Below are 13992 nucleotides of genomic sequence, written 5' to 3' on the forward strand. Positions count from 1 at the left end.
TTATATATGACACTATTTCTTCTTCTGAATGTAAGCATTTAATGCTATATTTTCCCTCTAAGCACTACTTCAGCTGTGTTCCACACATTTTGATATATTATATTATCATTCAGTTCAATTTACTTTTTGATTTCTTAAGAGACCTCCTCTCTGACCCATGGATTGCTTAGAAGTGTCTCATTTAGTTTGGAGATATTCCTTGTAACATTTGGTTATTGATTTCTAATTTGATTCCATTGCAGTTGGAAAATATACTCTGTATGATTTCAATTTTTAAAAATTTGTTGACATTTATTTTATGGTGTATATTGCTATATTTCTGTGGGTTCTTGAAAAGAATGTGTATTCTCCTATTTTTGTGTGGAGCATTCTATAATTGTCAATTAGATCCTATTGGTTGTTGGTGGTGTTGAGTTCTTCTATATCCTTGCTGGTTTTCTGTCTAGTTCTTCTATCAATTGTTGAGAGATACTGTAATCTCCAATATAATTGTGGATTTGTTATTTTTCACTTCAGTATCAGTTTTTGCTTCACAAATTTTGCAGCTCTGTTTTTTGGTACATACACATTTAGAATTTCTATGTCTTCCTGGCGGATTGGCACTTTAATCATTATATAATATTCCTCTTTGTCTCTGGCTACTTTCTTTGCTCTGAAGTCTACTTTACCTGATAATGATATAGCCACTCCTGTTTTCTTTTAGCTAATGTTTTAATGATACATCTTTTTTCATTTTCGTACTTTCAAATTTTGAGCAAAGAAACCCCAAATTTCTTAACTGTAGCTTTACTTATTAGTTATTAGCATTTCAAAAATGGTTTAGGAATGGTAGATAATATTTACCTTTGTGTAACAATATTTGAGTTCGTAGGAGTATTTTACCTGGAACCAGTCTAATAAAGAAGAGATTATCTTTCACAAACATTAAGAAATGCACAGGGAACTTGAACAACTTTGACTATGTAACAACATGTACACACACCTACCAAAGTCACCCACTTATGTGAATTGGTGACCAAATATGAGAATGCATTTAAACTTTATTTATTAAGAGTATAGCTGATGTTTCTCTTTAACTGAGATCTCCATACACTGACAAATGACTTACATGGGAGAACTCTGAAAAAGATACATACAAGGTGTGATCAGTGAGGTATCTGGTACTGGAAATCGCCATTCTTAGATACAAATCCAATACTGTTTTATTGTCATCTTGTAGTAATCAGTCTTTATTTTGTTAGGTTTTCACAAAATAAAATGAGTATGCAATGAAGAGAGGTACAGCATTCCTATTTTGTCCTTGATAAAACTAACTCCTGTTACTATTCAAGGCCACAAGGCTGAGAGAGTCCCGGCTCCTTGGCATCTTTTGTCCTCTGGCAATATCTCTTTGTTCCACTGTATTTCTGCACAGCACATGCTGTTCTAGTACACTAAATCTTACAGAGGGAATTTTAGGTGTAAACAATGTGTATTTGCATATTTGAAATAGAACACTAACATGATTTGACATTGTAGCATTTTGTCGCTGGGGACATGATTAAAGCGCTTCTTTCTCGTGTTTTCTTGCTACCATTCCCCTTAAAAAAACTATTAGGTTCCTCTTCATCCAGCTGACCCTTAGACTTATTTCTTCAGGGTAAGACTATCTAACATTTGAACGGTGAGCTCACTACAATGTTGTCAGGAACCTTAAATGCACTATCTCATTTATTTCTTATATTGTTATAAGAATATTATCTCAAGATAAATGTGGGATAATATAATAATAAAAAGATGAGAAAACTGATTTCAAAGATGTTAGATAACTTGCCTGCATTCACACAGCTACTAAGTTCCAGAATCTACACTGGAATCTAGGCTTGCCTGACTCCCCAACCTACTCTCTTAGCAATACATTAATTCTATATTATGCTATCAATTCTGGAACTAGCTGTTAGTTTTAACCTTTTAGCCTTTGAAGAAAAATGGAACTTTGTGATTTGGCCACCATATAGGTACTGCTATCTGTCTCACGAACACAGCTAATGTCCCTCTAGCTCAGTTTCCAGGCATCCTGTCTTTTCTGTATCTCTTCCCTCCTCTTTCTCTCTGGTTCTAGACCCTGCCAAAAATTTTTTTCTCTTAGTGAATCCAAACATTCTGTCTCCTCCTTCTAGTTTCTTCTAAGTACCTTTCCTCTATAATTTTCCCTGACGAGATTCTAATATAGCTTTCATATGCTCCTATGAGAAATTCACACATAAATGTACATGTTAAAAGACAATTGTCATTTTGGAGGCAAGTTTTATTTATTTATTTGCATTGTTTAACTTGCTATTGATTGCTTTTCTTAAATAGTTATCAGACCTAAGATCCTTACATTTATATACTTCTGTATAATTTTAGGGTTTCTAGACCAAGACCTAAGATTTCTATCTAAGATTGAATAAAGAGTAAAGAAATATTCTGAATATTAAATGTATTTATTATTTTATATTAAATAATATAAATATAAACATAAATCTATAAAGAATTCTTTCAACTTAATGTAAATATTAAATAAGTATTTATTCAACAAGTATTTATTGAGTGTCTATATGTCAGGTACCACCCTACACACTGCCTTCTTATCCTTCCACACAAACTTTTATTAGTGAAAGCATATTTTTTTAAATTAAAAATAAGTTTTCTTAAAATGGGAAATGTTGACCAAAGGGTACAAAGTTTTGGTTATGCAGGATAAGTAAGTTCCAGAGATCTAATGTACAGCATGATGACTATAGTTAATAATACTGTGTTGTATAATTGAATTTGCTGAGAGAGTAGATCGTAAGTGTTAGCATCACACACACACAAAAGGTAGCTGTGAGGTTATGGATATGTTAATTAGCTTGATTATGGTAATCATTTCACAACAATATACATATACATATTGATATGTATATATATCTATCAAAATGTTACATTGTACACCTCAACTATATACAATTTTGTCAATTATACCTCGATAAAGCTGGAAATTTTTGAAGGTTTCTTAATACAATGATATGCAAATTCATTTTAGAAAAATAAAAAAATGCAGCCAAACAAAATACACACCAGCAACAATCACTCTCAATACTTTTGTGAATATGATTCCCAACTTTTATCTACATTTTTGAACTGTTAATTTTTTTTGTCAGTTAACACTTAATGAACATTCTTCTACATTAATGGTTGTTAAACGTTAATAATTCATTTTGTGAGTGTATAATAGTTTTAAAATCATAACTTTTAATATTGGACTCAGCCTATTGTTAGCTTTTTGCAATTACATATGAAGACTAGGATGAAAATCATTGTAGGTATGTATCTTTACATATATCCTTAGGCGTTTCCTTATAGTCTCAACAATAGCATTTCTAATGAACTGGGGGACATTTTCCCAGACCTCAATGAAAGAATTATCATTCCATTAGTTAAAAAATTTGCAGGCTATGTATTCAAAGGAGATCCCTTCTGTGTGAAATTCAACATAATCAGCCAGGTGGCTCAAACCTCAACTCTTAAATAAAAGTGTGTCCCCTTTATTCAATAAACATTTATCGAATACTGGATGTGGGGAATAAAAAAAATGAGTAAGACCCTGTGCTGGGCTGACAACAATCTACTCTAGTAGGGAGATTTGTTATCAAATAGAATGCAATGTGCTTTAATTTTGTAAGAGGTAGATTCTCAAGGCCCTTAGGTTGCATTAAAGACCACATAAGGCAGTATACAAAATAATTAGTGCTTATTATTTTTTAACACTTCTTAAGAAGAATGTACATTTTTTTTGATGTTTGAGGAAAAGACACATCTGACCACTTGTCTTTCTCATCTATTGATTATTCATGTTTCTCACATGGTAGCGTGTACGTTAGTTACCTTATTTACTTACTTTTAAATTCATAAGAAATACCATCTAGCTCTGTACTTAAGGGAAAGAGAGGGTATTTAGAAACGACTGGCCAGGCGCTGCGGCTCACGTCTGTAATCCTAGCACTCTGGGAAGCCCAGGCGGGAGGATCCTTTGAGCTCAGGAGTTCGAGACCAGCCTGAGCAAGAGTGAGACCCCCCGTTTCTACTAAAAACAGAAAGAAATTAGCTGGACAACCAAAAATACATATATAAAAAATTAGCCCGCCATGGTGGCGCATGCCTGTAGTGCCAGCTACTCGGGAGACTGAGGCAGAAAGATTGCTTGAGCCCAGGAGTTTGAGGTTGCTGTTATCTATGCTGACGCCATGGCACTCTAGCCCGGGCAACAGAGCCAGACTGTCTCCAAAAAAAAAAATAGAAACGACTTAAGTATAATAGCTAACAGGCGAAGACTTAAAAAAATTGCACTAACAGACTTTTTTTTCTTATAAAACAAAACAGACGTCACTTGAGATAACTGCAACGTTGTCAAGGCTGTGACGTCATGCCTCTAAGCCGAGGCGGCATAAGTTTTAAGACCAGCACAGATTTCCAACTTCAAGCAGGCAGAGCGACACCCAGGCAAGTTTTCAGTTAAGTGCTGCCTACCCCAGCCAGGCCAAGCAAACACAGCAAGAACACGCAGCTCCTACTAACGCGCGTAGGACTGAGCTCGCGTCATGCTAAGAAGCCGACGTACTAACTTACGTCTGAGCTTTCCCTCGAGGCCCCGCCTACTCTTCGCTGCAGACGAGCCCGCTGGAGGGGCGGAGCCTAGGGTGAGAAGAGGACAATGCGCGTGCGCGCTCTGGCCCAGCCAGCGAGCCAAGTAGTAATCTCGCGAGGGTTGAAAGTCGGTGGCGTAGGTAGTTGTCCTGAGATAGGTATCTGCCATAGGTAGAAGACGAGGCGGCGAAGGGAGTTCCCCGCCTCAGTCGCTCTTTCGCTTTCCTTTCCCCTTCCCCCAACTCTCCGCCCTCCTCTAAGTCGGCCCGCCTTCTTTGACCTCAGTGACCCGGCTGGCCCCGCCCACCTTCGTCGACGTGATTCCCGCCGTGAGGTAAGCGCTGGTCGAACCCAGACTCCAGCGGAAGACGAGGACGCCTGCGAGGGTGAGGCTGCTGGGCCCGGCTGAGGCCAGTCGCGGAGGCGCGGCGCGGGGGAGCATCGGGGTGGATCCTCTCGCTCCTCCATCAGTTCATTGCGACGTAGCCACCCAGGCCTAGGCCGCCTCCATCTCTGCTGGCCCCGGCCTCTGGCAGCAGCCGGTGACGCAGACGGAACATCATGTCGTCCGCGGCCGAGCCTCCGCCACCCCCGCCTTCCGAGAGCGCGCCTTCCAAGCCCGCAGCCTCGGCCGCCACCGGCGGGAGCAACAGCAGCAACAAAGGCGGCCCCGAGGGCGTCGCGGCCCAGGCGGCTCCGTCTGCAGCCACCGCCGGTCCCGCGGACGCCGAGATGGAGGTGAGGGGGGCTTGTGGCGCGGGGAGAGGGCGCGGTGGGGAGGGAGAGCTGATTCCCTCGGCTTGATTTTGGTAATCAGACGCAGAGCTGAACTTCACCCTGTGCACCAAACTCGGCCTTAAACGGAGGATCCGACGTGATGCTCTCACCCTTGCGCCCTTGTTCTTAATCTACTGAAGCCAACCCAAATGGATTCCTGGCACTTCACGTTTAAATTGTTTTTGTACTGAATCTTGACAAATCTTCTAATGCTTTTTACGGAACAGATCCTCTTGATTTTCTGGCCCGGGGGGACCTATCCGTTTTTTTCCCCGTAGACTCCCATAATTCCCTCTCCTATCTCTGAATGTGGGTGTAGTTTCCACCAAACTTCGGGAGAACGGCGAGGGAAGTGCCCCTTAGGAATGGGTTACACGGCGGGGTGGGGGAGGCATTTAAAAGCGGCGCATCCAAGGACTTGGGCCTTCTTTTCTTCATCCTGGTCCTGGCGGGGGCGGTATCTGTTCTGGGCAGAAACAATGGCGAGAGCTGGAGGGCCGAGTGCGCAGTGGGGATAAGCGGGGCGCAGCTGCTGCTGTGAAGGGAGCGGAGGCCCTTCGCAGGCTCAGTTCCACAGGGAGAGAAGCAACCGAGGCGGCAGCAGCTGTCTTGGATCCCCATCTAATTTGGGAGGTATGGATGGGTGAATGAATGAATTAGAGAATCAGGGACGATTGATTGGCTCTCAGTCCAGCACATTTCCTCTTTTGGGGCTTTGATCTTTTAAAAAACAGTTGGTACTGCTCACGGGCGAGACTTCTGGACTTAGGTTGGCCAGGAGATGGTGACAGTACTGTGGGGGGTGGAAAGATGGGGGAGCTGCCAGTCGGGTGTCTTGGGTATGCTCCCAGGCTTTGCAATCGATGTCTGGGAACAAAGTAATAGCTCCTTCCAGTTTTAATTCTTGGCCTTTGATCTGTTTTGAGATATTTTATAGTCGCAACCTGAAGATTTCTGGGATTTTTCCATCCTAGAATGAAAGGAATAGTGCTCTGAAAATGAACTTTGATGAAGAATTAACACAAGGAAATGGTGTCACAGTTTACAATTGAGGCATTTGGGGCAGTAGTTTTATTTGTACAACTAGGGTGAAGTAACATTATGTTATTAGTCTTTGAAAGAAATTTTAGTGGTAAGGGTAGTTTAATAGATTAGGAACTCTGATATCTCCTGTGGTTTTCAGTGATTGAGATTTGTTTTAAATTGAAATGTATTCAGGGTTACCTTTTTCCCCCCTTACGGTTTTAATTGAGTCTTTTGGATTACCGGAGCTATTTAACCTGGATTCTTGCTCCATGGCATAAGGGGATTTGAAAACCTGTGATACAAAGCAATTGTGTGTAAATGCGCAGTTCTCTACCATGAGATGTTCACAGTTTTCCTCAGCTTCTCAAAAGGTCTGCCATCCAAACTTTAAAGGGGTAATAACAAACCTCTTACCAGAGGTCATATGTAAATATTAGAAAGCGGAATAATTGAAAACCTCAACTAAATATTTTGGCTTTGAGTTGCTATTTTTAAGTTAAAATTGAATTAAAGTTTGAATATGATTATAGATGTGATAACTCCTGTATGAAATCAGTGGTATTTTCATTTGCGAGATGAGGAAATTGAGTTTTGATAAGTAGAACCTGTAATAGAACTCAGGTCTGGTTCCCAAAGTGAGCCTTTTCCCACCCATCTTGTCCTCTCATGTTCTTACAAAAAAAGATGTTTGGCAATTCCATTTATTGAAGAATGACTTAGTGAATTATTTTTACCTTCTCAGTATAGGAATATCAGTAATTTTATTCCTTTATCAGTTCTTCTTATCACTGAACAGTTTTGATTTTTTTGTTCACATTATAGTGTGAATTTTTTTGTCTTTTAAAATAAATGTACCCTCAGTCTGTTTTCTGTTCTTATAACTGAACTTAGAATCACTGCAATTCACTGATAAAAACTAAGTTTGAGCACACATGCATAGTATTATCTGACAACCTTAATCTATTTCGCAGTTGGAAAAAAGATATTTTTAATGCCCTTTTCTTGTCTGAAAACAGGATTTAAGGTGGATTTTTCCAAACCAGAAAATGAATCCAGCATTCATGAATTTTTTCCTGATGAAGCTGATTTTCCCAGTAATATTAGCTAGCCTTTCTATATATTCATCAATTTTTCTTTTTGCTTGGTACTGGTAGGTCAATGGAGTAATCCTGTTTTTATTTATGCTACCTTTTTGGCAATGTGGAACTTATCTTTGTTAATCCTTCTCTCACTATTGACTAGATGGATAAATAGGCACACTATATGCCAATAATTAATATGACCTCAAGATGCCTAGAGTCCATTTTTTTTTAACTATTGAAAAAATGATGACTGTTGAAAAGTACGTTTTATTTTTGTAGAGTATATTTGACCTTTCACAGTGTTTTGGAATTTTGTAAACCGGACAAAGGCTTGGTCACTTTTTCATGTGGAGACCAGAGATTTATGATGAGCATAAGGTTACATGGGTGCCTAAAGGTCTTAGCATTGAAGTTGGACTTGAATTTAGGTTGTTTGACCTTTCTGTAGTACCATACCAGGCCACCTTCTCCCAACTTTTTAGTCACAGATAGCTTGATTGTAGTACATATTGCTAAGCATAGATTTGTACATCATTAATGAAAATTATACTTTTACCAACTCTTATTACTGTTTTTTTAAATGGATGAAGGGAACTTTGCAGTGTAGAAGTTGTTGGTGAGTTTTGTTGTTTGTGGCATTTGAATGTCAGGATGAATACATTTGCAAGAATAGCGTATTTATTACCAGTTTAGGAATTAGACCAAAGTTAAAATACTCAATTTAGGCTGCATGATAAATTTTTTATAATCTAGAAGATGGAAATAAGGGGCACTAGTCTTGCTTTCCTTGTATATATTTGTGTAGTACCACAGTAGATATTGCAATTTTATGATAAAAAGGGAACTTTTTTTCACATTTCATACTATTTGATTTCATAGTTTTTATTACTATGAATAAGAGACAGATTTTCCCATGTGACTTGTATTGAAAATAATTTTGTTTTAAGATGATGTAGATGATAATCTTGTGTTTTAATCTTGGCAGCAGCCATACAGTGTATATATTTGGGTTAAATAGGTCGTTATCCCTATAGTATTCGATTTTATTTTATTCAAGTTTTTTGTCAGATGACAGCCATTTAAGTACCTGAGAAGTTTGGAACAGGAGTATATTATTTCGAAGGAATTGGGGGCAAAAATTGTTATATAGTGGTGTGTTTGCTGTTCTTGAACAATTCCATGATTTTTCTTTCCTACTAGGAAGTATTTGATGATGCATCACCTGGCAAGCAAAAAGAACTCCAAGAACCAGATCCGACCTATGAAGAAAAAATGGTATGTTCTGGGCATATGGATAGAGTCTGTAATGGAAACTTTTTGTTAGGTTATTAAATGTATTAAACATCTGTCTTCATCCATTTTGTGTTACTATAACAGAATACTACAGACTGGGACATTTATAAGGGCCTGGTATTTGGTGAAGGCCTTCTTGTCAATGTTATCCCACGGAGGAAGGGGAAGAGAGCAAGAGGGGGCTGAACTTGCTTTTATAACAAGCCCACTCTGGTGATAACTAACCCGCTCCTGAGATAATGACAGTAATCCGGTCATGAAAGCAGAGCCCCCATGACCTAATCACCTCATATTAGGCTCCACCTTCAAACACTGTTACATTGGGGGTTAAGTTTCCAACACATATGAACTTTGGGGGACACATTCACACCATAGCAATGTCTGTTTAATTTATACTAATTTTTAAAATTTTTATAATTAGGGCACAGATAGCCAGTTGAAATATGTGTAACATGGGACCTTCTATTAATGTCTTATTTGCCTATATACATCAACTAAAAGTATTTTATGAATTCATGTAATGTGATGTAATTATCTAATTATGTTAACACCTTTAAGATTTTAGCATGGGTAGTGAGGTGAAGACCAGAGAAATAGTTATTCAGTGTTTATTTATGCTGTATCTGTCTAGCATTGTACTCTACTGGTTACAAAGAAAAATACATGCCCTTGCTCACAGCATTCTTATATTATGGGTAGGATGTTTACAAAAAGAGAACATGACATTGTACTTGACTCCTTAAAGACCCAGCTCACATCTCAAATCTTCTAAAAAACTTTTTAAAACCATGACTTGACTTAACCAGTACCTACAAAGTGCTTTGAATTTAAATTGAGTTTTAATAATATTAATAATGGCTAACAGTGAATGCTTACTATGTATCAGGCCCTGTTCTGATACATATATCAAATTTATATGGATTAAACTCATTTAATTGTATCGAAATCTTAAAAAGTTAAAATAGTAATATGTTAATCAAATGATACCACTACACAGTATGTTCCTGCAGGGTAGGAATGGCGTCTTAATCTTTCTTGTCTTCAGCACCCAGAACAATATCTGGCACATAGTAGATATTAAATATTTTTTAAAATGTACTTTTCCTTGTACTTTGATTTTTCTCTTCGAAATCAGTAAATATTTTTGAATCTCTAATAACTTGAAAATTTTAAAGTTATAAGTAGTTTATGTACATATAATATGCATATACACATAACATAATTCGTGAATTATAAATGATAGATTTTTAGATATGATTGCTATTACATATTTTATATATGTATAACCGCCTCATCTCCTTTTTTGCCGTCAAACTTAAAGACAAAAATGTATTTGCAGCTCTACTTGTTAAAGTGAATACGGCTTTAAAGTGAATATAGTCTACTTATAATATTGCTTTAACTCTTTACAATTTAGATTCTGACACTAACATTGTACTAGTGAATCTAATTGCAAGTCCTGTGGCTTAATTTTAGCTTCATTGGCCTTGATTTCACTTGTGCTTGATGTTGTTGACCACCCTTAAAATCTTTACTTACCTTGAAAGACCTTTTTTTCTTAATGGTATACTATTGATTGTTCCTTTGTCCTTTTCTTGTTAAATTCTGAGTATTTCTTCTTAGACAATTTGATTCTTACTGATTTTACCTGCCATCTTTAAACTGAATACTTTCAAATATTTATCTCTAGCCCAGATACCTGCAATCAATATTATCATTTGCTTGTTGGACATTTACTTTAAATCCCACTGGTACATCTTACTTGGGAATATCTAGAACTTGGATTCATAATCTTTACTCCACATATCTACTTAGTGTTATCTCAACAAATGAAAGTTCCTATTAATATATTACCAAGATGTCTATCACAGTACCTCATACTTTTTAATTGCAAATTTACTCTCAAATTTTCTCCTTTCCCTATCACCCGGGTTCAGTATTCCTTATTATTGCATGGATTATTTTGTGGGCTTCTTCATTTGTCTCTTATGATCTGGTCTCTTCCAGATTCCTTTACACTTTTGCAATATATGATTTACGACACAAATCTGACTGTTTTCAGTGGTTCTTTACAATGCTTTTCATTTTCATAGTGGCTTTTATTGGAGCTCTTCTCATTTCTCCCAAGTTTTTCAGTCTCCCAGCTTCATTTCCTTTTTCGACATGATCTTCACTTGAACAGTTTTCTTCTAAGCAAGCTCCCTTGTCATCTGCTAGTTCCTAACCATAGGTAAGTCTCGCTGTCCACTCTTCATTCTTGAATCCAGGATGTTGAGTACTACTTCAGAAAACTAAAGAATACTGCTGATTGATTTTTGCTATCTTGGGCTTTCAGTATTTATTGCTCAGTAAATCCCATGTAGCCATTCTAAAACCGGACTGCTCAATCTTTCTACTCCATTTCTACCACACCCTCATTTTTAGTCTTCCTCCTCAGAGTTGCAGGCCTATCTTCAATTTATTTCCTTTCTATTTCCAAACGTGTATATGACTTCTACTGTTGTATGTCATTTCCTCCTGTCTTGGAGAAAGAAGCTAGTCCAAGGCTATTTATTTTAATCTCCATTTGATTTTATGATTTATTTCTTTGAGGTTCCTGATCTTAACTCTATTTTTGCTTTTTAAGATTTGTTAGTTTTTCTCTTGTCACCACTTTAGTCTCTTTAAGATCTCAGGTCATTTTCATTTTAACCTTCTCAATCTTTGCAACTTATCTTGATTCTAAACATAATTACAGTAATTGAGTAATCTTTTTTTACCCCTAACATCTTCTAGTTGAATGTTTTTGGCTTTTTAAAAATTATATATAAATTAAGAAATGTAATTGTATAAAATATGCACACACATTTGTATCTCGGTTCAGTATTTTGAAACAGTTTGTAATCTTGGAAACATGAACAACAGAGGCTCATCAGCTGTAGGATATTACCAGGGAGAAGCATGTTGACAACTTGTTGTTATTGTGCAGATTGAGCTGCTTCTGACTGTCATTTGTCACTCAATGAGATAACTATCACCATGTACCTTCCTGATAACAAACTGAGCCTCAGTTTTCACAGTGGTGTGATTTTAAAAAAATGGTTGTTGGCTGCGCGCGATGGCTCACGCCTGTAATCCTAGCACTCTGGGAGGCCGAGGCGGGCAGATTGTTTGAGTTCAGCAGTTCGAAACCAGCCTGAGCAAGAGCGAGACCCCGTCTCTACTAAAAATGGAAAGAAATTAATCGGACAACTAAAAATACATAGAAAAAATTAGCTGGGCATGGTGGCGCATGCCTGTAGTCCCAGCTACTCGGGAGGCTGAGGCAGAAGGATTGCTTGAGCCCAGGAGTTTGAGGTTGCTGTGAGCTAGGCTGAAGCCATGGCACTCACTCTAGCCAGGGCAACAAAGTGAGACTCTGTCTCAAAAAAAAAAAAAAAAAAAAAAAAAAAAAAATGGTTGTTTTTCTCTAAAAAAAATACATAGTTTTTACAGCATTATGGTATTTGGATACTCCTGGTGTTTGCTTTGCTGGGTAAAATATCTTTGTAATTCATTCTAAAACTAACATTTTAAACGTTTATAGACAAGAGTTAAGTAATTGGTTTCTTTGTTTATTGAACTTACCTTGGTTCTCTGTTTAACCAAACTATCATTGTGTCTGTAAAAAGCTGTTGCCTAAAGGCTCTAGAATTTACTTACTTTTATGAAAACTTGTTTTTAAGGAGCTTAAATTTTTTTTGTTCAAATAAATTCTTCCATTTTCTTGATGTGGATCATAGGGAACATTCAAAGGGGCAGATGGCAGATATGAAAGGAAGGAATAGTATTAAGAATTGCTTTGGGGTAATAAAATTTTATGAACTTAATGTTTTTCAAGCTTGATACCTTTTAAAATTTATCACAGCCTAACTGGTGAATGACCAGTATATTTTCTCTACTTTTGAATAAATGTACTTGTATTACACAATGTCTTTTCATGTTTTTAAAAATTGTTTTGATAACTATATTGAAGTATAATTTATATAAAATAATTTTTAAGTTTGTAATTCAATGAGTTTTGGTAAATATATGCAGTCATTTACACAGCACCACAATCATGATATAGAATAGTTCCATCATCCCAAAAACGTTTGCTTCTGCCCTTTTGTAGTCAATTCTTGCTCCCACCTCCTTGCAACTTCTGATCTGCTTTCTGTCACTAATTGGCATTTTATGTAAATGGAATAATACAGTATATAGTCTTTGGTGTTTGATCTCCTTCACTTGGCATGGTGCTTTTGAGAATTACCCATCTTTTTGCACGTATCAATAGTTTGTTTCTTTTTATCGTTAAGTTTATTGTATGGAGGCATGTTGAAACTTTGATTGCTGAAGTTTTAATTAATGTTCTGATAAAATGTGTCTTAAAATTTTTTGCAGCAAACTGACCGAGCAAATAGATTCGAGTATTTATTAAAGCAGACAGAACTGTTTGCGCATTTCATTCAGCCTGCTGCTCAGAAGACTCCAACTTCACCTTTGAAAATGAAACCAGGGCGCCCACGAATAAAAAAGGATGAGAAACAGAACTTGCTATCAGTTGGAGAGTGAGTAATAGTTTAAATTTCATAGTTGAACCAGACTTTTTTTTTTGAGACAGGGTCTTGCTCTATTTGCCCAGACTGGAGTGCAGTGGTATGATCATAGTTCGCTGTAATCTTATTACTCCTGAGTTCAAGCAATCCTTCTGCCTCAGCTTCATAAGTAGCTAGTACTACAGGTGCACACCACCTTACCTGCCTAATTTTTAAAAATATTTTTTGTAGAGATGAGTTCTTGCTGTGTTGCCCAGGCTGGTTTCGAATTCCCAGCCTTAAAGCAATCTTCCCATCTTTGCCTCCCGAAGTGCAGGGATTACAGGTGTAAGCTATCTCGCCCAGGCTGAACCAAACTTGTTTTTGATAGTCTTCATTAGAAGTATAGGGTCATTTCATTTAAAAATATTTATTTTAGTGCTGTTATTTATTTGGCTCTGATTGGCTTGGTGTGCTGTGGCCATAAGTGTATAAAATATGCATAATGCCTTATTTTTATACCATACAGTTTATGGATTGCAACAACCATATTGAGTATGGAATTTAGATGTTATGCCATTCCTTAGAGAGGAGACAAATGGAGAAGTGAAATGGCTTGTTGAACATCACAT

At 37.2% G+C, this 13992-nt stretch overlaps 1 protein-coding gene across 1 annotated transcript in view; it reads left to right on the plus strand.

The window, feature by feature from the left end:
* The first annotated feature begins 4798 nt into the window (after positions 1-4798).
* Positions 4799-13992, plus strand: part of SMARCA5 (SWI/SNF related, matrix associated, actin dependent regulator of chromatin, subfamily a, member 5) — a 39371-nt gene continuing 30177 nt past the window's right edge. Inside the window, exons 1-3 of the mRNA XM_012642732.1 lie at positions 4799-5385; positions 8733-8807; positions 13227-13393. Of these exons, the coding sequence (XP_012498186.1) occupies positions 5209-5385; positions 8733-8807; positions 13227-13393 (419 nt within the window). The 5' untranslated portion in view covers positions 4799-5208. The remainder of the gene's footprint in view (positions 5386-8732; positions 8808-13226; positions 13394-13992) is intronic.

Source organism: Propithecus coquereli, unplaced genomic scaffold (assembly GCF_000956105.1).
Source record: "Propithecus coquereli isolate 6110/MARCELLA unplaced genomic scaffold, Pcoq_1.0 Scaffold185, whole genome shotgun sequence".
In the NCBI taxonomy this organism is placed as follows: Eukaryota; Metazoa; Chordata; class Mammalia; order Primates; family Indriidae; genus Propithecus; species Propithecus coquereli.